Source organism: Aulonocara sp. 'chitande type north' Nkhata Bay, linkage group LG18, assembly GCF_057382095.1.
Source record: "Aulonocara sp. 'chitande type north' Nkhata Bay isolate Kocher_YH1m ecotype deep benthic linkage group LG18, A_spYH_male_GT1.1, whole genome shotgun sequence".
NCBI lineage: Eukaryota > Metazoa > Chordata > Actinopteri > Cichliformes > Cichlidae > Aulonocara > Aulonocara sp. 'chitande type north' Nkhata Bay.
The window spans coordinates 38,949,603-38,975,020 of record NC_141361.1 but is presented as its reverse complement, the minus strand read 5'-3'; the positions used below and the strand labels follow the sequence as shown (position 1 = coordinate 38,975,020).

The following is a 25,418-nucleotide window of genomic DNA, read 5'->3' as shown; positions in this document are numbered from 1 at the left end:
AAGCGACTGAGCAAAAATTGTAATAATGCATCCTATTTTGTACTGTGTGGTATTTGTATGCATTGCTGCTGAGTGAAACTAGAAAGAAACAAGTTTCCCGGCAACCTAGAAGTTAGTAAAACTGAACCACTCACACAAAGCCTATTAGTTGTCAAGGCAACAGGGCATCAAACTGCGTGCACTCACAAAAACACCATTGAACAGACAGACCGTGGGGTGCAGGCGAATTCCTTTCCACAAAGAAGAACTTCATGATAAGACAGGTTAAACGTAAATATAAGCATTCTTTTGCAAAAGTTTGCACACTGCACGATCGCAGTCCAATTCCTGTAAACGTCGTAAAGGGGATGAATAAGAAGGAAAACAGTTCGGATTGAGCAAATTGTTTCAGAACATCTCCTCCCCCATTCCCCAATGTTGAGGCAAACATGTGGGAAGGATCAGCATACCCCACCCCATTACCCTTGTGTGTGCAGCTGAACGGAAGCGGCACCAATCCTTTTCAGCTCCTTCTGCTCTCTTCAGCTAACAGATCAGGACAGATCAGGACAGAGAAAGGACACGCTGGTACTAACATGGCAACTGTAAAAACTCTGCTTTGGCTGGGACTCTCTCTGTCTGCCTTCGGCATAACCACTGCAGGTAAAACACACAGCACATGATCGGCAGACAGACAGACAGAGGCGACTGGTGTTAGACATTTTACCTAGACACCAGTGTCATGTCTCGTTTCAGTTTTAGCATATCACATATCAAAGTTTAGTCCTTACAACACAGCAGGCTCTACTTCATCTGATAGAGAACACAGACAGAAGAGTTAAGCATCTTACACAGGACTTAAAGTTTCATGCTTGGTATTATGATGCAGTAAAATGTCCAACAATTACAGATGTTCTGAAATATTGCAGAGAATCTGAAAGAAATTTAGAATATTTAGAAAATAGCAGTGGGATGGTCCCGTGGGTTTCTGGTCACATTTGAAAGAAAACTGCTTTTGCATTTTTATTCTTACTCTGATGGCATCTAGCTTTCCATCAAGTTTTGCTCTCACTGACTGCTTATGCAAAATTAAATATTGGTTGTTTGCTAATTTTCTTAAATTAAACAGTGACAAACTGAGCTTCGTCTGGTAGGAACACGTACCGTTGTGTAATAATGTGATATTCATCGCATCACCTCTCCTTCCTGTACTCTGAGATCCTCCTTCTCGCTTACTGTCATTATGCCATCTGCTCATCGGACCCCCTCTGGGCTTCAGAGCCTTGAACCGATTTGCCCCTCATCTTTAGCTCTCCCACCACCATGTTTGAAATATTGATTCGCTCTCAGTCTGAAAACTCTGTTGTACTGACTTTTAATTCTACGACATCTTCCAACTTTTATTTGATCCATACTGTGACTTGTAATTGAATTGCTTGTATTGTAAACTTGAGTGTTTTGAAAGGCGTCTGTGAATAAAACATATTAGTAATGGAGTACTCATTAACCATTCCATGACAGTGCACAGATGTGGGGATTTTCTAAATATGCTGAACTAAACAAAATCTTCCACTACAGTTTTTAACAGATGCATTCGCTTTATGATTTTATAAAATGTATAACTTTCTGTTATGTAAAACTCTCATTTTGGACCTGTGCCCACCTTTGCTGACTCGCAGACTTTAATTTGGTTCTGATTACGAGTATGAAGATGTTGAGGGAGTTGTCATCATTTTCTCCAGCTTAAATAAATGGTTCATTAAGATCCTTCATTCAATTCAGTTATTGTAAAATAAAAACAAACACAAAAACCCAACGAAAACAGGAAGCAGGAGTCATGGAAAACTGGAAAATACTGACGATGTTTTATTTTATTCACAGATGTGAACTCAGTCCCCAGAGCACAAGACGTCCACTGGGTGTCTCTGGACTTCACCACACATCTTCGCTGGAGTGTGACGTCCTCTGACTACACATACACTGTCAGGTTCTCACGGTGAGACACACACACACACACACACACACACACACACACACACACACACACACACACACACACACACACACACACACACACACACATTTTGAACCTCAAAGATGCCTTTAAACTTCGGGTAATTTGAGGCTCTTCCTCCTCAGTTTGTGGAGGAAGTAGAGTTGTTGTTGGGCTTAAACGACCAGTGAGGCTGTTTTCTTTGACCAAGAGAGACCTTCTGAGATGTGCACACCCAGGAACTTGGTGCTGCTTGCCCTCTCCACAGCAGCACCATTGATGGTTAGTGGAGCATACATGGTGTGAGCTCTCCTGAAGTCTACGATGATCTCCTTAGTCTTCTCCACATTCAGGGAAACCACTATTAACTCTTTTAGTAACTTAACGCCGGTAGTAGGTCTCATCGTTGTCGCTGATGTGACCTACCTGTGTTGTCTGCAAATTAGATGAAGAGGCTGTGTGATGATGTGCAGTCGTGGGTCAGCAGAGTGAAGAGAAGTGGGCTCAACACATCCTTGGGGAGCAGTGTTGGGAAGGTTACTTTTAAAATTCCACTACAGATTACAGAGTACATTGACCCAAAATGTAGTTTGTAATGTATTCTGTTAAGTTACTCAGTGTGATTATTTGATATATTCTCGTGCTATTTATCCTACTGCTCTGTGATTTATTACTATTACTGAACGTCTTTTAACAGCTGTTAGAATGTATGAACACATCACTCCAGTTTCAGCAGATGTACACTGGCTCCCTGTAAAATATCGTGTTGATTTTAAGAGTACTTACTCTTAAAGTTTTAAATAATATGGCGCCTAGTTATTTAAACAAACTCCTCAACATGTATGACCCCAAAAGAGCACTGAGATCATCTAGCCAGATGCTCTTAGCACAACCGAGGGCTCGTTTGAGATCGGGCCTTCGCAGCAGCAGCGCCCAGACTCTGGAAGAATCTGCCAGAGGAGATTCGTACTGTAGAGTCTATTCAGTCTTTTAAATTGCGTCTTAAAACTCACGTCTTTACTTTGGCTTTTAATTTGAGTTCAGTATGAGTACCATCAGGCCTGTTTTATGTTTGTATTGTTAATTCACTGTCTTCTTGTTTATCTGTGTTTCTCTGTTGTTTTCTCTTGTTTTTAGCCGATTGTGAAGCACTTCGGTCAACCCAGTTTAAATGTGCTACACAAATACATTTTGAATTTAAATTTGAAGGCTACTCGCCACCGAGCTACCATTGGTTAGTTCATAGTGTCAGGCTCAGGAGGGACTCGGAGTCAGACCGTCACTAAAGTTCACGTTTTATTTACACACACAGACACCAGGTGCGAATATATACAGGTGAGGGGGCACAGGAAGAGGGTCTCCGGGAAGCACAGGCACGGGAAGAAGAGGGCTATGTACAAAATCCACTGAAGCTCAGGTAGCTCGGACTCCGGCTTTAGCTCACCAACGGCGGTCCTCAGGCTGGCGAGAATCCTGGCACAGAGAGGAAAGGCAGGTAAGTAGTGGCACGACAGAAACTCAGAAAAAGGCTCAGATAGGTGATGACACTGACGAGTGTTACACAATAATCCAGCGAGGAAGCACTCTCAGCAGCCGCCTTAAGAAGTGAGTGAGATGATTGCTTGCAGGTGTCCGAGCCAGGGGCTGGAGCCGTCATGACTCCGCCCCGGTAGAGCGCAGTGCAGGGGAGAGAGAGAGATGCAGCACAACAAAAACACTTGTAGCCATACAGAGTCAGCCGAGAAGGCACAGGGTCATGACAGTACCCCCCCCTCAACGGGAGCCCCTCGGCGACCCACCCGGCTTACCCGGATGCCGCCGGTGAAACTCGCGGAGCAGACCAGGAGCCAGAACCGCCAACCGGGGCACCCAGGAACGTTCCTCTGGCCCGTAGCCCTCCCAGTCCACCAGGTACTGGACGCCCCGCCCCCGCCGCCGAGAGTCCATAACGCGGGTGATGTTAAACACTTCCTGCCCATCCACGAGCCGGGCGGGCGGAGGGGGCCCAGAAGGAGGGCACAACGGGCTGGAGAGCACGGGCTTGACCTGGGAGACATGGAAAACATTATGGATACGCATATTGCGAGGCAGCTTCAGACGGACGGATACCGGATTGACCAGGGCCTCAATCTCGAACGGACCGATGAAGGCCGGGGAAAGTTTCTTCGACTCTGCACGAAGGGGAACAAAGCGTGAGGAGAGCCATACCTGTTGCCCAACTGTATAGGCAGGCGCAGGGATCCGGTGGCGGTCAGCGATCTCTTTATTGCGCTCCGCCGTCCGCAGCAGAGCGGCTCGGGTGGACCGCCAGGCCCGGCGGCACCTGCGGAAATGATGTTGTACTGATGGGACGGCATTCTCACCCTCCACGGCCGGGAACAGGGGTGGTTGGTAGCCCAATGAGGCTTCGAACGGCGACAGTCCAGTGGCTGAAGAGGTCAGGCAGGGGATCCAGGGGAGCTGCTCGCTCCAAGTGGCCTGGTTGAGAGAGACGACACAGCGGAGTGCCGCTTCGAGCTCTTGGTTGGTACGCTCGGCCTGTCCATTGCTCTGAGGGTGGAAGCCCGAAGTGAGACTGACCGCGGCGCCGATCTGCATGCAGAACTCCTTCCAAACCCGAGAGGTAAATTGGGGTCCCCGGTCGGAAACGATGTCCATCGGAATGCCATGAAGCCGGAAGACGTGGGTGGTGAGCAGCTGGGCGGTCTCCAGGGCTGTAGGGAGCTTGGGGAGGGCAATGAAATGAGCCGACTTAGAAAAACGGTCAACAATAGTGAGGATGGTGGTGTTACCGGATGACGGTGGGAGCCCCGTAACGAAGTCCAGCGCTATGTGAGACCATGGCCGTCCTGGCGTGGGGAGTGGTTGAAGAAGCCCGGCGGGTGGTCGGTTGGGACGTTTGTTCCGGGCACACGTGGCGCACGCCATAACGTACTCCCTGGCGTCCTTGTCCAAGGTGGGCCACCAGAAAAACCGCTGGAGGAAGGTGATGGTGCGGCGGGCTCCAGTGGAGTACCTGAGGTCGGACAGCAGCAGGGACAAACAACCGACCAGGGGGCCCGTCCCCGGGTCGGGGTCAGTATCCTGGGCCTCGCGCACGAGAGCTTCGATCTCCCATGTGACAGCTCCAATAACACAGGTAGCTGGAAGAATCGGTTCTGGATCGGAGTCTCCTTCCGTACTGGAAAACTGACGGGAGAGTGCATCGGGCTTCACGTTGCGCGACCCTGGTCTGTAAGTGATGGTGAAATTGAATCTTGTGAAGAAGAGGGCCCACCTGGCTTGTCGTGAATTTAGGCGTTTGGCGGACCGGATGTACTCAAGGTTCTTATGGTCGGTCCACACGATGAACGGGTGTTCCGCGCCCTCAAGCCAGTGCCTCCACTCCTCCAGGGCCAGTTTGACCGCTAGCAGCTCCCAATCACCGATGCCGTAGTTCTGTTCTGCGGGTGAGAGACGACGAGAAAAGAATGCACAGGGATGGAGCGTACCTTCAAATCGTTGAGACAGAACTGCTCCCACTCCAGAGTCCGAAGCATCCACCTCCACCACGAACGGTTGCCTGAGGTTGGGCTGACGGAGGATGGGGGCGGTAGTGAACTTCTCCTTTAGTAGGGAAAAGGCCTCCTGAGCAGAGAGGTCCCACTGAAAAGGAACTTTGGGAGAGGTAAGCGCAGTGAGAGGTGAGGCGATCTTACTGTAGTCCTTTATGAAGCGTCGGTGGAAGTTGGCGAATCCTAGGAACCGTCGGAGTTGCTGGCGGTTCGGCGGTTGAGGCCAGTCCACCACGGCCCGGACCTTCTCGGGGTCAGGTTTGAGATCCCCCTGAGAGATGATATAGCCAAGGAAGGCCACCGTGTCAACGTGAAATTCACATTTCTCCGCTTTCACGAACAACCGGTTCTGCCTCACGTGACTCTCGTGCTCCGCCTGGGACTTAGAGAAAATGAGAATATCATCAAGGTACACAAAAGCACATCGATTAATAAAATCCCTCAGAACATCGTTAACAAGGGCCTGGAAGACCGCGGGCGCATTGGTTAAGCCAAAGGGCATGACGAGATACTCATAGTGTCCGATATGAGTGTTGAAAGCGGTCTTCCACTCATCTCCCTCCCGGATCCTCACCAGGTGGTAAGCGTTTCGCAGGTCCAGTTTGCTGAACACCGTGGGGTCATGACACATAGACTGCAGACTGTTAGACTTGATGGACAGCATTAACAACCTGCTAGCTGCAAGTGATCACGAGCAGTTCTGAAAGTAACACCAACTAGATTTCTAAATCTTAATATAAAATGAGCAACAGTAGGGGGGACATTAGGTGAGGCTGCACTTTTTGCAGTGATCTTGTATAGAAAATTATTTCTTTATTAGTAATATGTTTTCTTTCTGTCTTCTTTCAGAGCTGCACGTGATTATTTGCAGCTAGCAGGTTGTAATGCAGCCTTCATTAATAGTAATAAATCACAGCAATAGTACATCGAAGACACTGAAGTGTTTCTTTAGGTTGGAGTCTTTGACGCTGAGAGCAGCTTGGTTGCTGGATGTATTCCATTACCCGTATTCAGCGTTCGTATGCTGGAGGTGTTGCTGCTGACCCGTACTGCCTGCTGTCTTAATAATAATAATAATAATAATAATAATAATAATAGATTCCATTTATATAGCACTTTTGAGACCCTCGAAGCGCTTTACAATGCCACTATTCATTCACTCTCGCATTCATACACTGGTGGAGACAGCTACAGTTGTAGCTACAGCTGCCCTGGGGCAGACTGACAGAAGCGAGGCTGCTATATTGCACCATCGGCCCCTCTGGCCAACACCAGTAGGCAAGTAGGGTAAAGTGTCTTGCCCAAGGACACAATGACCGAGACTGTCCGAGCTGGCGCAATCTTCCGATTACAAGACGAATACCCAACTCTTGAGCCACGATCGCCTCTTCCTGTCAGGAAATCCAGCAACTAGTTACAGAGCGAGGTGCTGATCCCCAGCTGATCCAGTTCACGTCTGAGCTCCTGTGGAATGATCCTGTTGAATGTTGAACTGAAGTCTATGAACAGCATTCTGATACATGAGTCTCTCGTGTCCAGGTGTGTGAGGGCTGAGTGAAGGGCAGTTGAAAATGCATTATCGGTCAAGCAGTTTGACGGGTATGCGAACTGAAATGGATCCAGATGTTTTTTGGTTTCCCACAGTGTGTAAATCACGGCAATCCTCCTGGCACAACAGTGTACACCACGGCTATAAAGTTAGTTGGACCAGATTTTAAAACCAAGGAATATATCTGGGCCAGATATTGTTTAGCAGCCAGTCAGCAGCAGATCACGATAAGTTTCAAACCAACACAAATGTATTGAAAAAAAGTTGTTTATTATTTTTTCCCTTTTAAATCTTGTGACATTTCACACATGCACATGAAAAAACATATAAATGAGCTATAGCTGAAGAGAGCCTGCGCTAGTAGCAACACTTTTTTTATTCACATTTGAAATAAAAAAATAAAAAATATTTGGACAATTCCCTTTCAAAATAAAGTTCATACTTATGTGACCCGGACACATCTTAAAGTGCATTTAACAGAATTTAAAAAGAACAATCAATCCTATCAAAGCTGTCAGTGCACAAACCCATAGCAGTAACACATATGAATACAACATTTACTGCTGCACACTGAGGGAATGCAGGTTTGTTTTAAATCAACAGTACACAAGTCTACAGTAACCTGACATTTGTTTTGTTTGGCCCTTCTGTTAAAACACTAAATAGGTCTCTGGCAAAACTCATCACCTTTGTGCGTAGAGCAAGTCCATCCAATCGACCAGAAAACTTCTCTTTCAACCTCGCAGTGAAATCAGTCATCACATCCATGACTTGTGCCGCAGATGAGATGCTTTTGCAGAGCCCTGGAAAATGCAGCAACCGGCCTGTGCTCAAGTCGGTGGTGAAAGGTTCGGCTTGGCTTGGAGTGCACGCATCTGTTCCACAAGCTCAGTGTCAGTTTTGCCTCTGCCTTGTAGTCCCACATTGAGGTCATTCATGTTTTGAATATGTCGCTCAGAAAGCAGACACTGGCCATGAAGCTGTTGTCCTCATGCAGTTCAAATGTGTTTCTGCTGTTTTTTTGCCTGCTGTTGCAGAGGAAAGTTGTGCTCTCCTCTTTGAGATCACAGAAATACTCCAGTGCACTGCCTTTGGACAGCCACCTGACATCATTGTGCAATAACAGGTCATGGTGCTCAGCAGACATTTCTGAGAGCAGCATGTGGAATAAGCAGTGCTGGAGGCTTTAATCAATTGTAGCCATCACACTGTCCATTGTTGTTTTGAGCTCTGTGCTTAGTTTTGCGCACAACACCATCTGCTGCACAATGCAATAAAGGTTTGAGGTGCAGCAGCCAAACCACTCACTTTTCCTGCCATGGATGAAGCCATGATGATCTACTCACCAGAAGGGTGGTGGTTCGATCCCAGGCTCCTCCAGTCTACATACCAAATATCCTGGGGCAAGATATTAACCCCATGTTGCCCTCCGATGCATCCATCGGAGTGATACAAGCACTAAAACCTTAGATAAAGTGCTTGTGTGACTGGGTGAATGCACAAGTTGTGTAAAGCGCTTTGAGTGCTCAGTGAGAGTGGAAAAGTGCTATATAAGAACCAGCCCATTTACAAGCATACAGACATGCTTCATTACCACTGTCCTCAAAAAAAGCTGAAATCTTCTCAAAGATTATCTCGCCAGCTGTGTGGTTTATTTGTTTTACTCTGCGTTTCTGCCGCAGGCAGGGCCCGTCGGAGGTTGCTTCTGGGCCTGTGGCCCTTTGAACAGGTTTGGTGAACACTAGATTACTCTGTTTGAGCTGTGGGACCAGATCGTTGGGGCGGACCAATTGTTGGCGCAGTATGTTTTGGGGTTTGAAAGCCATAGAGCCACTTGTGGCCCACGTCACCCCTACTTCTGGCCCATATATTGACATGAAGAAATATAACGCAAGAGAGAGAGAGTACCAGTGTGTCTATTTGGTAGTTCAATGAAAGGCTTCGGTTAGTTAAGAGTGAGGGGAAAACATTTGCAGTTTTACCTTGTTATACAATATTTGAAATTAAAAAAAAAATGGAAATGTTTGTGTTTTCTTGTTTGTTTGGGTTTTTTGTACTACTTGAACACTAAAGTGGCCCTCCAATGAGATGACAGTGCCCGCAGTGGCCCACAGCACATTTAAGTTTGAGAGAAAATGCGTCTCAGCCGTTCCAATACTCCTGACACATGTGGGGCAGCTAACGGTTTCCGCTTAGGCAGCAGTTGTCCCGTGGATTACCTGGTCAATTCTTTACGAGCCTTCCCAGCTTTGGTCCTAAACTGACACAACACTATGTTAGTTTCTAATGAACATCTTTAACAAGATCATACAACTCATGGGGTTCAATGGGAAGTCAAGGTGGCGAGGGAGAGCCAGAGAGCCCCATGAGCTGGGAAGACTAAATATTTCAAGTGTCCTGCATCTGTCATCGAGGAAGAACACCTAGAACCTAAAGAAAGAGTTCACACCTACAGGCAGGCAGTCACAGTGATAGAGTGATTCAAATACATAACTGAAAAAGTGAATTAACCTCGATGTATTGCTTGCATATATCATGACTATGTGTACAGGAGGAAATATTTGCTTGCCAAAAAACAACACAATCCAGACATGTCAAGCGGAACATTTCCATTGAGTTTTAAAAACTGTTTTCATAAGCGCATGTCAGTAACTGCCGTGTGACTTGCAGTGAAGATGCTGACTGGGAAGAAAGTCCTAATTGTATCCAAATATCAGCATCAGAATGTGACCTGACTCAGTCCCTCAAGGCCTCGGATAGGTAAGAACACTTCCATCACCCTTAAACACATCTGGTAGGTTTACATCGAGCTTACTTTATACTTTTACTTTTGATTTTTTTCTTATTGTCAGCAATATTTGTGCTCTGTGATTTTACTCAAGAAAAGTTATATGTACACTACCAGTCAAACGTTTGGACACACCTTCTCATTTAATTGTTTTTCTTTATCTTTACTTTACAAATTGAAGACATTAAATCATATGAAGCAACATATATGGAATTATGTAGCAAGAAAAAAAACATTGATAAATACCCTTTTGCTTTGTTGACAGAGCTGCAAACCCTCGGCCTTCTCTCGGTGAGCTTCATGATGTAGTCGCCTGAAATGGTTTCGCTTCACAGGTGTGACTTGTCAGGAGTAATTTGTGGAATTTCTTGCCGTTTTTATGGGATTGGGACCATCAGTTGTGTTGTGCAGAAATCAGGTTGGCAGAATGAGGTCAACAAGTTCTCATCATCTCCTCCTTCAAGCCTGTTGGAAAACCATTTCAGGTGACGACCTTACGAAGCTCATCGACAGAATGACAAGCGTGTGCGAAGCAGTAATCAAGGCAAAGGGCGGCTACTTTGAAGAATTTAAAATACATTTTTTGAGTTGTTTCACACTTTGTTGTTTACTACATAACTCTATATGTGTTCATTCATAGTTTTGATGCCTTCAGTGAGAATCTACAATGTAAATAGTCATGAAAATAAAGAAAAATGACTAAATGAGAAGGTGTGTCCAAACGTTTGACTCGTAATGTGTTATATAAGTGCAGATGAATGTGCCTCCAAAGCATATGTATTCTTTGTGTCCCTATTTCACAGGGCCTACTTTGCTGATGTTCAAACAGAAATCATGGACATGGACTATGAACTCCCTCACACTCAATCTTCCAGGTTCAATCCCTATAGAGAGAGTAGGTTATATATGACACACACACACACACACACACACACACACACACACACACACACACACACACACACACACACACACACACACACACACACACACACACCCTTAGCCTTCACAGCTTAATGTCAATCAAAGCCTGGACCTGATCAGGTCATCCATGCATCCTGATCCCTGTTGTGGCTGAGCCCATAATGTCAAGGCTACCATACCTGCACCAATCAGGCATTCTGCATAATGTTTAGTAGAGCACCCATCCACTCAAAAACTCACTCGCTCTAGTAATGATGTTGTAAACTAACTGAACTGACTTTTAGCGCATGAATAAACCTTTGCAGGCAGTCTCAGCATAACTGTTGGTTGGTCCTGTCCCCAGGTAACATCAGTGCTGTGAGTTTCACTGTGGCGCCATTGGATGACAGAAGAGTAATAGTGAACATCACTGATCCTTTAACCTCCATTTATGATCGTGGGAAGCAGCTCAGCATCAGAGACATTTTCAAAAAAGATCTTAATTATAAGATCCGCTACTACAAGTCTGGAAGCACAGGAAAGGTAATCTGATGTTAACGCTAAAAGTGAAATGAGCTGCAAATTATGTTGTTAAACTGAAAAAATTACACCTTTTTCATGTAATTCTGTTAGTGCTCCACGTTAGGCTTGCTCACACGAAGAATATGGGCTAGCAATGGGCCTTACTATGGGTCCCTCTCTGCTTAGTGTGGTCAGCCCATTCTATAGGCACCCACACAGTGGGTGGGTTAGTTAGTTAGTTAGTTAGTAACAAGTTCATCTGGGCCTTTAGATTTAGGGCCTATGGCTAGTTTCATTCAACACTGGTCAGTATTACCAATGTAATTGGACATCTTCTAAAAATCCAGAACTGCAGCTCTAAGAATTTGAAATAAAGAACAACAATGTGGCATTTGTGTGTGTAGGCTAGCTGTTTTCTGCTGGGCCTGGTCTTACGATCAGTCAAATGAAGACTTGACCCAAACATCCAAATGTCTGCTTGGTTAGTTGGTTAAATGTTTACAGATGAATGACAGTAATCTGTCCTGCTGTTACCCCTTAGAGAGATGAGATATCAAACTCAAGTATGAAAGTGATACCGGGGCTGGATAAAGGAGAGAGTTACTGCTTCATGGTGGCAACGTTCATCAGATCCAGACCCAAAGCCACTCAGCAGGGATCCTGGAGCATGCAGCAGTGCACAGAAAGTTCCCAGGACAATCTGCAAGGTACACATATTCTACATGCAACTCTGTAAACTATTTCAGCTTTGGTGAATACATACTGAAATTTGTTATTAGTTGTTTCAATTGCAGCTTCTTCCTCTTTAAGTACTCAAGACCAGAGTAATAAACAACCAGTGTATATCAGCATTAGAGGGAGAGTGCTGCCCCCTGCTGGAAATTAAGACACCTTAATTTGGTATTTTGTCAGATTTGATTTGATTCCATTGGCTTCATAGTATCGTGGTTAACACTTGGAGCCTTATGTGAAAAATCAACAGCTCACGATTAGGAGGAGGCACACCCAGCCTCAGTGGGTCATAAGCTAGTGTACTCCGAGTGCTGTATAAATAGGAGGGCACTGAACATCTGTGCCAAATATGTGGAGTCATCCACTGTGACAACTTTCTCAGACATAAGGGACTGGCTGACAGGATGTGATTTACAGTTTTTTACAGACGCTAGGACACATTTCTCAATACTTAGGTCACGTTTGCAAAACTATGACCTAAGTCTATGTGGGCTAAACTGAGGACCAGTTATCATTGTTTTGGCACAAAATGCATTCAATGACTACATCTCTCAAATTTCATGAATTATCTTCTCACTCAGACACAACAACTGCCAAAAATCTTTGTACGTACAGGACATTTTGCATGTGCTTACATACTGTTTTCAAAACTGTTAAACTTATGGCCAAAACAATAACACAATGCAAAACTTGAAAAGACAGCAAAATCCAACAGCAATATTTTATTGAAACATATTTTAAATCTAAAAATGCAGTTTAACCAGCCACAGCTGATTCCCATTGTAGATGAACATCTGCACAGGTGTTACTCCTTCAATTTTTCAACTCCTTCAATTCTGGCAGCCAGAAGATTCTTTCCTAGGTGTGTTGCCCTAGATGACATAAGATCTGATGTGGATGAGAACCTGTGGCCAAATGGAGAAGACCGAGTAGATTAGCATTGCTATTGTATGTGTATCAGTGGATGGTGTGTATACAAATTCTTGTATTTTGGGATTACTTAGTGCAAAAAAATAAAAATACATAAACAAATATTAACGAATTCTGCATGATGTCTGATCCATTCCAGTAACATATATTGAAATTATAAACAGAGATGTGTCCTTGTTTTACACAAGGAAACACTGTGTAATGCTACATGTTGTTAGTGTTTTTCAGGTCATTGTTTTGTGGGTGACAAAGTGTGTTTGTCGGCTGTCAACCTTTGCTAGTGTTCTGGAAGAATGAGTTTATTTGAGACCTGAATGAAGTGTTTTGGTAGTTGTAGTGCATTTTGAATGTGAAATGAACTGCTTTGCCAAGCTGACGGTCAGTTAGAAGGATTGTGTGAAGAGTTTTGCAAAAGTGACCTAAGTATTGGGACATGTGTCCTAGCGTCTGTAAAAAACTGTAATGATCTCCCCCTCTCTCTCTCTCTGTGTGTGTGTGTGTGTGTGTCTGTGTGTGAATGAGGCATGTTGTATAAAGCACTTTGAGTGCTCAGGTAGAACCAGTCTATTTAACAGTGACCCTCGTTCTTTCTGCAGATTTGAGTGTTGGAGCATGGGTTGGTGTAGGCTTCATCATGTTAACAGTCCTCATCGTCATCGTCACGGTGACCGTCCTCTGCTGTCGCCAGAGAAACAAAACTCTGCAAACGTCTCAGTCATCAGCACCAGTGTAAAGTGCTTGGGTTAAGTTTGCTCTCTGAAACCAAGTTTACACTGTATTATGGGTATTATTTCTGTATTTCATATTCAAGTTCTTTATTTAGTTGACACTGAAAGTGAAAGACTTCATCAAGAATTTGGTCTTTCACATTCACCAGTGTTTGTCCTTTCATTTGTGTGATCATCGGGTACATCAGGAAAACAGTAACCAAAACCAGTCTGCTACAGCAAAGTCGTGATTTGTGTCTAAATGACTGGATTATTAGAATGTTCATGCCTGAAGTACGGCATCATTTATTAGCTTGTCTTCTGGCGGAACCTGCGTCCAACCCATGCGTTTGCATGGAGCTCATTGGCTGTAGAGTAATTTTCATTAAACAACATTTCTTTTTCTAAAGTAACTGAAATATATCATTAAGTCACAATCACAGTTTATCTGTAATCTTCATTTGTAAAAAACGTTTAAATGGTTCAAGATTATAGAAAAAGCAAACAGTTTGACAAATATTTTGGTAAATGTGCAGCACAGTGGTTGGGTGGTTAGCACCTGGGTTTAAATCCAGCATCCTGGCTGGAGCCTGTCCTTTCACGTCATGTCTGCGTGGGTTCTCTCTGGGTACTCTGGCTTCCTTCCACAGTTTAAAGACATGCAGTTATTGGGGTTAAGTTTCGTGAATCTAAATTGCCCATACGTGTGAATAGTTGTCTGTCTCTCATTTCTCCTTGCAAAACCTTACACCTTGGTTAGGCTCTTGCCCACTGTGACCCTGAAATGGTTAAGTAGAAGAAGATGGACGAACAGCTGGTAATTGAAGCTGTTGCAAGTTCGTTTTGATGTCATATCTGCATCAGCTTGATGTGCTGTTTTGTCAGGGGTTACTTAGGAAGACTTTCCAACATATTTGTGTGTCTGAGCCAAATCTTTTGCCTTTTTCTTCTTTTTGACCCATTATGTTTCAAATTTGAATGTCCAGGTCTTATAAATCACCACTGGTAGTTAGTGAACACAGTGGATTATTTAGCAGCTATTTTCTCACGAGTGGGGGGAGACAAAAGGTCCATGGATTATTCTATTTGTATATAAATAGTGTTAAATAAAAGCTGAAGATTACTTTACTACTTTTATCTCATCTTGTTGTTTTCATTGATCACTCAGATCCCAAATGTAGCAGAAACATCAATTTCATACTTCTTCCAACAGCCACTGCTGGTGGGCCTTCCTGAATCCATTGTACTCATTTCCAGTAAACAAAGACTGGTCTTGGGCCCAGCTGGCCTGCCCCAGCACCAGGAATCCAGCGCTTCCTATGCTGGAGCCATGTGTCAGTAGATGCAGTTACAGATCCTTTTTTCAGCTCTCACTATGTAACATTGAGGCCAGATTCAAAGGCGCTACAGCAGAACTGGCTCCCTGCCTGGCTGAACAGAAGCGCTCCATCCTTGTCTTTGAAATTGTCTGTGAATTGCCTCAGAACAGGAAAAAAGAGGATAATTGTGACACATAGTCTTTGATTTATGAATATCTGAAGGTAAAAATGTTACAAACATGAAACAATTCTTTCTTACAAAGCACAATTAATAAAACATCTTCTCCAAATTCTTTATCAATCCAATCTTATCCTTTCACTACGCACCTCTTTACCCCACAACTGGTGCTGGCTCATGACTGCCCTTCCCAGAGCCCGGTCTTTCTGGAGGTTTCCTCCTGTTAAAAAGGGAGTTCCTTTTTCCCACCATTGCACAAGTGCTGACTCACAGGGGTCATCTGATCGTTCTCGCTTTGTATTGGTAGCAGTATTTGTATTTGTATTCCACAATAGAGATGGAAAAGCAGACCACATTATGGCTTGCAGATGACTTTTATTTCTTAGTTTTTTCATCACACATTTAAGACACCAAATTGTACATTAGACATAAATGAATCATCATCACAATAAACCATGGCTGCATCATGACAAAACGCACAATTTCTTCTGAATATGCTGTCCTTCGACCATGGCTTTGGAGCACACACATATACATCGTAGAAAACACGTCATTCAACGCTGCAAAGAATGAAAAGCTCCACAGGGAACTTGATATCTGCCTCTCTGAACAGTAGAAGAGCTCTGCCAATGCTTTGGGTAATATTCTTATCCTGTGTGGGTAATAAAAGCAGCTGGTAAAATGAATATATAGATATTTTAAATCAGAGATATGGACAGCTATCTGTGTATATAATAAAACTGATTGCAGACCTTGTCATTTTAGTGTGCGCTACATGTGTCTATGTACAGTGATGCATTTTTGCTTTTTTTGGATGTTACCTTGGCAATCGATTAAAACACACTTTAGCCCTGGAGAGTGGCAGTCTGCTGAGATTTCCTCCTGACATGTGGATAATTTAGTAGCAATAAAGTAGCAATTTTTAATGAAAGATGTCGTAGCTTATTGGGAGAGTAAAAAACAAAACATGGTTTAAGCAGGACGACGGCTCCACCTGCAGATACTTAAGATACTTAAACTCTACTGATAAATGTTTCTTGCTAAATGATGTTATTGACAGATACTCCATATTAATATGTATCTCCATGAGACTATCAGAACTGAGATCCATTCTCCAGGCGGAGAAGAAACCTGTTCAAAGTGGTCAGTAAAGCTTCTACCACCTTCAGATTTATCACTACTGTTATTCACAAATGCATTTTAGAACAATACCCTCATGTTTGCAGATATTCTTCTTTTTAGGTTTTCACATTGTGAGGACGACATTATTTTGACTGCATCATTCAATTTTTCAAACTCAGAAACTGACTTTCATTTTTATTTGACATGGGTAGCTGTGACACGCCTATTTTGCTAACATTTGAGGTAAGTTTATATGCATAACTACAAAAATCTACACACATCCACACAAGAATTAGGGCAGGTTCTGGGCCAAAGATGAATGGATAACAAATTAACAGCTGGCACACTGTGGAGCTCCAGATTTGCTATTTTATTACACCACAAAAAGTCTGACATTTTGAGCAAACCTGCTTTTTATCACATAAGATACAATGCAGCACCATCTTAAATCACATGTTACTGGTTGTAATGATGCATGCTTGTGTATGTGTGAGACTACTTTATATGGAATATGCTTATCTGTAAGCACATCATGGTACAATGCACTCTCATCCGTCAGTACAGCCACTGGTGGATGAGTCAGGGGGCGGCAGTCAGACAGGAAACTGCTGTTGAAGCTGAGCTTCCAGCGGGCAGCTTAGGTTTACAGTCTATTAGCTTGAGACAGCATAGTTTTAGCCAGCTGTCTGAAAAAGATAATCCAGTTTTCTGCAGCAGACCATGCTCAATACGTCATAGTTTCTGTGTGTAACAGGCTGGCAGTGTGCAAACTGTTATTTTAGTGTTGTGTATGTAACTAATTATGTTCCAAAATGCAACAAATGAACAAAATAAGTCTTCTAAATGTTCTGTTTTCTTTACACATGATTGTACATTTGAACAAAGCAAATACATGGAGCACTGTGCTTGTATATGAAGTGTTGTGATTCACGCTAGTAGATTTGTCAATTTTAGATTTTGCCAATAACTTGATACTAAATGATACAGAAACACACATTAGATCTAAATATCCTTTAAAGGTGTGTACCCTCACATTATGCTACACCCACATGGTTTCCATGGACAAAAGACCAAAATGCATAGGAAAACTGCAAAACGCACGTCAATAATGTCTCGATGCATGCCATTCCCCAACTCTCTGTGAATGGGACTCATGGCCATTGATCGGTGGTCATGACAATTTGCATATTAATGATCCAGGAACTGACCTCCCAGCCCACTGTTCCTTCAGTGGTGCTAGTTTCACTCATTGTGCAAATGTACTGTATATAAGATTGGGGAAACCTGCAGTCAGCTGAGACTGAAGAAGTCACCTGGATGAGTGACGAAACATTTCTCCCACTGAAAATGTCCAGATGAACAGGATGCACTTTTGGGACACATCAGTAATCCTTTAACTGCAAGTAAGAACTTTGAATATAAGGTAAGGTGACGATGGCTGGTCTTCGGGGTCTCACTGACTCTTTTATATTAAATTAGCTCTGGCTCTTTAACTGGTTCTGTTTAAAATGATTAGACCCTTGATGTTAACTCGTGAACCAGCTTGTGTTTTCTTCCATTTCCAATGGAACCATTCTAGTTATTCAGTGGAAGCATCTCGTTTGAAGCAGGTGGAATGTGGGACTTCACTTTAATGTCTTTGCTATATGATGTGTACCATTGTACAATCAAAAGAAAATGCGAGTTCATGTACATATCTACAAATATGAAAGTCATGGAATACTTGCTTTTAATGGGTGTAGCTGCTGTCATGAAATCATGGTAAAAGAGTGAGGTAGGCTGAACTGAAGCTTTGTGTGAACTGAAAGGTTCAATCAGTGCCTGCTGAGTGTGCCATGTAAAGGTAGACTCACACTCATGATATTTGTACTACCATGTAAAAACAATCAGTTTGAATTTGATGGCAGCAACATGTTTCAAAGAAGGTGGGATGGGGCGGCAAAAGGCTGACAAAGTAAGTGACACAAAAAAGAAACATTTTATACGTAATTAGACAAACTGATGACAGGTCAGTAACAGGACTGGGGGGAAAAAGAGAACATCTGAGAGAGAGATCTGCAAAAAAGTGCTTCAACAACATTGTAGAGCAATTTCAGAATAATGTTCCTCAACAAATAGTTGCAAAGACTGTGAATATCTCATCATCCAAAGTCATAAGCTCAGAAGATTCAGAGAATCTGGAGAAATCTCTGCATGAGGGACCAGGCTGAAAATCAACATTAGATGCAGCTGATCTTCAGGTCCTCAAGCAGACACGATCCTGTTATGAAATCAGTGCGTGGGCTTAGGAACACTTCCAGACATCACTGTCTGTGAACACAGCTCACTGTGTTGTCCACACACACCACAGTGCCACCATCTCTGGACCAAAGCTCATTTAAAATGGACTGAAGCAAAGTGAAGAAATTTTAATTTGAAATCGGAAAACATGGACACTGCGTCTTCTAGACTATCCGACTTGCTGTCAGTGCTCAGTTCAAAAACCTGCGTTTCTGATGGTGTGGCAGTGCATCAGTGCCTCTGGAGTTGGCAGTTTTAGAGCAGCATATACTCCCATCCAGATGGCATGTGTTTCATGGAAAGCCTTCATAGTAGAAGAGTCCTTGCTGTTACCAGCTGGTGGAGCATCATAAAGTGAAAAATATCTCTATGAGACAAGAATGGGACAGCATTCCTCTCCCAAAGTCTACAGAGTGGGAAGCATGACCCTGTTTCTGAGATGTGCTGCTGCCATCAAATTAAAATATTACATATTTCTCTTAAAATGATATGTTTTCTCCGTTTAAACATTTGATATGCTTTCTGTGTTCTATCAGGAATAAAGATGAGCCAATTCTGTTTTATTTAAATTTTACACAGCATGAAAACTTTTTGGAATTGTACTTCAGGTTGGCTCAGGAGGAAGACTGATGACTTCATCCTCCAGTCTGCAAAACACTGAACCCCAAGTTCAATGTGTATGTGACTGTTAGAGAAAAGCTCTCAGGTGTAAAGAAAGTGCTTGTGTGAATGTGAGTGCAAATGGTTAAATGACGCTTGCAGTAGAACAGGCTTCGGGTGCTCAGAGGAATAAAGCGCTATGTGCCATTTCTGAACTGCCTAATGAACTGGTTACACTGATGCTCTGCTACCATACCAGTAAATATCATGTACTTGTTAAAAAGCAGTTGTGCGTGTGACCTTGTGTGGGTACAATCAAAAGGAATAACAGTGTTTTACATATAATTAGATATCTAATTATAACCTGAAAATGATATAACAGTGTCAAAGAGGTCTCTGGGAGTGATTAACCTACAGAAAATGATCAGCTCACAGATTTCTGCTTTGTACTCTGGCTGTGGCGTCACTGTTGGTTCTGACTACTTTAGTCTGATCACAGTAAACTTATCAGACCTGGGTGGAAGAAACTGCCGGATGGGCAGCGTAACAGCGGCACCGGTGCCAGACCCACTCCACATTTACCCTCGCTGTGTCCTGGTTCCACGCTTCAGACCATTCCTAAGCAAAGATGTTTACACCAATGAAATGCTCAGATCTGCCTTACCACTGTAAATCTGCTCGACTTTGTGTGCGCCATCCACAAATGAAAACACATCTTAATTACTTCATAAAGTTTCACTGGCAGTGCTATAAAAAGCTGCTGGACAGAAGAAACTGCTTTCTGAAAGTTACATACAGTACTTCTGTACTGGTGTCTTTAAATATCAGCAGTAGTAAAATTAATTACATTACGAGGGAGAGACAAAAATACAAGAGCTTACTACTGATGACAACGGTACAAGGCAATAGTCTTCCACTCAGATGTAACTATCTGTCTTTTGGTGTTGTGTCCCCACCCCAGCGCTCCCCTCATGCATCGCTTTGATCACTAGTAGACGCTCCAGGCTGTGGTTGCCTAGGTGACCTCATGCATTTACAAATGTCAGTCACTCCAGTGGCCTCCAACATGAGAAAAGTTCATCCTGGGCTTTTTGCCCATCGCCACTTGAAGTCAGACAATGTCGCTGACTTTCATTGCTCACCAAACCACACCCACATTTCCTGGGTGGACACAGCTTTGCTGCTTTTTTATTTGTTGCTACCAAACAAAAGAAAGAATTGGAAGCCTGCGCTGTTAGTTAGGTAGTTACGTCTGTAACTGCCTAACTAACAGTACACAACCAAAATCCCTGCATAGTTTTTATTTTCAGCATTAGTGTGCAGTATGAAATTGGAACAAAGAATGAAGTGGCCATCTTTTCAGTTACAGTCCAATTATAAACATGGGTGGCATCGCATTACTACTGAGCGTGCTACACATGTAACAAAGCACACACCTGACCACAGCCATCAGTCGTGCTTTGTCACTGGTGAAACTGAAGAATCCAGCCTAGAATGGCAGTGAACCACTGCTTCTCTTTAAGGAGCCTCTTAAATGATGTGTGAAAACACTGTTGTGAGCGTGGATATGCGTTCATTGGTAAATCTGACTATAAACTCTCTACAGCTCATATGCAACTTAGATCTAAACTACTAATTGGATAGATAATCTCAAAACCACAACAGCAGATTACATTGTATCATTTATATACAGTTTATCTATTTGAAGTCTTGTAACATATGTCCTAATATTTACTGTATGTCACATCACAAACATGGACATTATTTGCACTTCAGACCAGTCAGGTCCGTCAAAACCTTCTTCAGTTCATCAAATCATAAAAAGACAAGATAGTAGGTCAGACAGTCGTGTGCAACCTTGACAGATGTAAATAAAAAAACTGGATAAAATCATGTTTCTTAATATAATAATCAGGAAATCTTTTTTATCATTTGGTTCCTGGTAGTTTTTTCATCTTGCCTTCCATTGTTTCTCCTCTGATTAACCTGAACTAATTTACTGTGATAATTAACACCAGAATGAGCTCTTTAGTCATTTTTCCTCCATTGCATTTCCCTTTGTCGTACTTTATTCCTTATCATCTTCACTTCTTGCCTTGTTGTCATCACAGGAACCGTGCTGACACAGTAAACCTCACTTGAATGTTTCATGATGAGAGATCACTTTAAATCGATGACCTGAGTCTGGGACTGGGCCTTGTCCTTGGCCTAAAACACATGAAAGTAGATGTTTTTAAGTAGATGTTGTTTTTTTTAAAATATAATTTTCTATGCACAAAGCAGTTCGAGAGGCACGCTGACTTTTAACAGTTATTTTAAATAATCATTTGAACTTCAAACAAAATGAAAAAATATTTTCTTTAAGATAGGTTCAGGGCTGTTCAGCAGGCACTTTAGTAGTGGTGCAAACCATTAGCCAAAGAAACCAGAATTAATGTTCAGTACAAAGAAAAACATGTATGCATGGCACCACAAACCAATAATAAATATATCAGCAATTTCTGGCTGTTAGATGGAAACTTTTGGCATATTGTCCAACCCCTACAAGAAATGTTTTTCATCTCAACGTTGTAAGAAGTTTGAAAGGTTTCGGACTTTGGAGCAGTTTAATGGAATAGCTGACTAACAGAACAACTATAATTCTAGCTAGGGATACAATGATGCGACATTTGGATCAAATATTGGTTCAAAACCTGGATGGAATATTGGGGAGCCAATTCATAGTCTGACAGTTAAATTGGATCAATCAATCCAAAAATATTTGTTTCATGTATTTATCCGATTCTCATTTATTATTTCACAAATAAATACCAACAATCCAGTAAATGTAGTCTCTTAGGATTAAGTTAGGTGTTCAAATGGAGCCAGATATACAGTAATTATGGCCAGTCTCACAATGAGGAAAACAGCTTATTAACACTGAAACATTGATGTGTATTAGCAGATAGTCACAAAGTATTAGATCAGAAAAATGTGAATGGATGCTATTCTACTTCTAACTTTGCTAAAATGACTAAATACCTGGTTCTACTCTTGAGAAATATTTACAGTTGTAATTATTTCAACTCAAAGTTCAAATTTAACACATAACATATTTAAAAAATAAATCCCTAACCCTAACACATTAATGACGGCTTGAATTATATTAATATTAAATGTTGGGTATTTATTCTTAATCTCCAAGTTCTACAAAATGTCGACAATCATGGGCCAAATAAAAGCAAAAAATAAATAAAGGACAGTAAACCTGAAATTAGGATTTCACAGGATATATCAAACTAACTGGCCATCGATTTAATGCTATAATAAGTTAAGAAAAATAACGTCCAACTTACCCTGAGAGATGGTCGAGGAGGCCTAACTGGTCGTACTGGCTCTGGTACTGGGTTTGTCTGCCTTCTCTGCAATGGCTCTAGGTCATCAGCTACATCAGGACATCCAATGTATCCTCCAGCCCCAAACACTGAACCGAGATCACCTTCTAAAAGGTTGTGGTGGATCAGGGCAGCAGACGAATTAAGGTCCTGGCTGGCAGACATGCTACTGATGGCCATGTTTAAAGTACTAGTATGTGTGGTATTCGAGGTGCAGACACTGGGGTTACTGAGCTGCAGTCCCAGCATATTTTCGGATGCCACATCACTATCTGAGCTGTCATTAACAGAACTGACATCCTGTTCTGGTTCCAGAATGCACTGGATGTTGTTTGCTTCAGGCAAAATGTCTGTACTCAACAAGTCCAACCCCTCCTGGTCAGGTAACTCCTGATTTTCCTGAAGTTCCTGCTTATTGTAGCTACCTGAAACTAGCACGCCCTGGTTTTCCTTGCTATTAAAATCCAAAACTTCCTGGTTACCATGGCTATCTAAATCTAACACTTCCTGATTTTTAGGATAGGAGAAGTCCAGGACGTCCTGACTGCCAAAGCTGTGAGGTTCCAGCACTTCTTGGTTATGACAGTCACAAGGTTCAAGTAATTGCTCACTGCTATTATTCCGACAGAGGTCCACAACTTCTTGATTGTTGTGACTACAGAGTTCCAGGACTTGGTTTTTATGGTTAACCACCTCCCTGTTTTCGAGGCTAGATGGTTCCAGCACTTCTTGGTTTCCATTATTACACAAATCTAGAAATTCCTGGTTATTGTGGCTATCATTTTCAAGCACTTCTTGGTTTTCATGGGTATGAGGTTTCAGTATTTCTGGGTTATTATAGCTTGAGAGCTTTCTTTGCTCATTGTTGTCATTGGTACAACGGTCTATTGCATCCTGGTTGTCATGGCCACAGGGATCCAATACTTCCTGGTTCTCTTCTTGAGGGCTCAGCTTAAAGCCATAAGGGTCAAAGTCCCGTGTCATCTGGGAGGAGGTAATATCAAACCCATAGGCATCAAAGTTCAGCTGATGTTGAGAAGAGCAGGGTTCAGGGTCAAAGGTCAGATCATCATCAGCAGGTTCTGGACTCAACTCATCTTCATCAGGGTCTAAAAGAGTGTGACTAGAATGCTCTGGGCTGAGTTTAAAGCCATACGGGTCAAAGGAAGACTGACTGGTTGGTTCATAGTTCAACTCAAGGCTGTTCTGATGTGAGTCAGGCTGAGTGAAAATGTTCTGGGACTCTAGTGAGTTCTGTGGAACAGCAGGGATTTGGATTTCTTCTTTGATGCTCCTAACCTGTTCTGTTTGCTGACTGTAAGTGACATCACAGGGCAACGTTTCCTCTCTGTTGCCTGTCCAACCTGGCTCCAACAGGACAGGTTCGCCAACAGCTTGAGTCAAACCAAGACACTCACCTAGCAGAAATATACAGTGAGTAGTTAAGAATAGAATTATGACGCAGTTACAAGACCACAATTTTAAGACGTTAAGCTTACAGGCTAAAGAGTCTGAAATAATACGATATTCAAAGGTTTAAAGTTTATAAAGACAATTATACTGCTCAAAATTGCACATCTAAAATCGAACGTAGTCAATGTCCAGAAATGCTGTCAGTCCATTTTCACAGAAAAAAGATTTGTGATACTAATTTAAATTTTCATCACATGCAACATGTAAAACAATAGGGGGCATATTTTCCCCCTAAAGGCCTCTGAGTGGGCCCTGTGGACACCCAAGTTTGTGAATGCAATAACTCGAGAACGAGGCGATGTAGGATTTTCAAACTGAAACCATCGGTATCTAAAATTCTCTAAAGTTTGTATCCCGGTGACCTCGACCTCAAGGTCAAGGTCAGAGGTCAAGTTTTCTGAAAATCGTCTAAATGTGATAGTTCAAAAAGGACGTTATCTAGAATGTTCTAATTTATAGTATAGGTGCATCTACTAAAAATCTCAGATGAGTTTGAATCCTGGTTACCGTCACCTCAAAGCCACATAGGATTTTCACATTCATCCCACAGGCGTAGGAGGCTGAGGAGCAGCACTGACGGCTGCCGTTTTAGAAAAGAAATTCAGTCTGAAACTTTTTTGTGTAATGGAAATGTGTTCCTAGGTCAGCAATTAAAGTAGACACCACTTAAGCAGGAAACTGACTCCCAGCATCAGTATATGCACATGCACAGTATCTCACCAAAGTGAGACACATTTTTGTAAATATTTTAGCATAATCCTTTCATGGAACAATACTGATGATATGACACTTTGATAAAGTGTAAAGTAGTCAGTGTACAGCTTGGATAACAGTATAAATTTGCTGTCCCCTCAAAATAACTCAACATACAACCATTAATGTCTAAACTGCTGGCAACAAACGTGAGTATGCCCCTAAGTGAAAATGTCCAAACTGTGCCCAAAGTGTCAATATTTTGTGTGGCCACCATTATTCTCCAACACTGCCTTAACTCTGTTAACGGGAATCCTCTTCCACTCCTCCATGATGACATCATGGATCTGGTGGTTGTTAGAGACCTTTCACTCCTCCACCTTCCATTTAAGGATGGTTCCCTCAATTAACTGTAGTGCCAGCAGCACTCATCCAGCCCCAAACATCCCACCACCATGCTTGACTGTAGGCAAGACTTGTCTTTGTACTCCACCTGGTTGCCACTACACACCGTTGACACCATCTGAGCCAAATAAGTTTGTCTTGGAATTGCTGTCCGTACAGACACTATTAATGTGTAAATGATTAACTAAAAATCTTGTCAACACAAAGTTCTTTATTTGGAGGACATTTCTACAAGATAAGTTACTGAAAAACTGCTTGTGCTTAAAGTGCTTTGGCACTCTTTGGCAATACCGTAGGTAATGTAAAACTTCATCATC

General features: G+C 42.6%; 2 protein-coding genes across 4 annotated transcripts in view; one reads left to right on the top strand and one right to left on the bottom strand.

Moving 5' to 3' along the window:
- The first annotated feature begins 455 nt into the window (after positions 1 to 455).
- Positions 456 to 14,788, top strand: LOC147309157 (tissue factor-like). The gene is made up of 7 exons (XM_086273510.1): positions 456 to 642; positions 1,861 to 1,975; positions 9,746 to 9,835; positions 10,667 to 10,758; positions 11,131 to 11,309; positions 11,830 to 11,995; positions 13,547 to 14,788. The coding sequence occupies exons 1-7, from the start codon at positions 576 to 578 to the stop codon at positions 13,681 to 13,683; spliced, it is 846 nt and encodes a 281-aa protein (XP_086129636.1). The 5' UTR covers positions 456 to 575; the 3' UTR covers positions 13,684 to 14,788.
- A 727-nt stretch (positions 14,789 to 15,515) lies between these two features.
- LOC147309156 (uncharacterized) overlaps positions 15,516 to 25,418 on the bottom strand; it is a 28,475-nt gene continuing 18,572 nt past the window's right edge. For all 3 annotated transcript variants that reach the window (XM_086273507.1, XM_086273508.1, XM_086273509.1), the window contains exons 9-10: positions 22,492 to 23,948; positions 15,516 to 21,364 (exon numbers count right to left, since the gene is read on the bottom strand). In XM_086273507.1, coding sequence (XP_086129633.1) covers positions 21,317 to 21,364; positions 22,492 to 23,948 — 1,505 coding nt within the window. In that variant the 3' untranslated portion in view covers positions 15,516 to 21,316. The remainder of the gene's footprint in view (positions 21,365 to 22,491; positions 23,949 to 25,418) is intronic.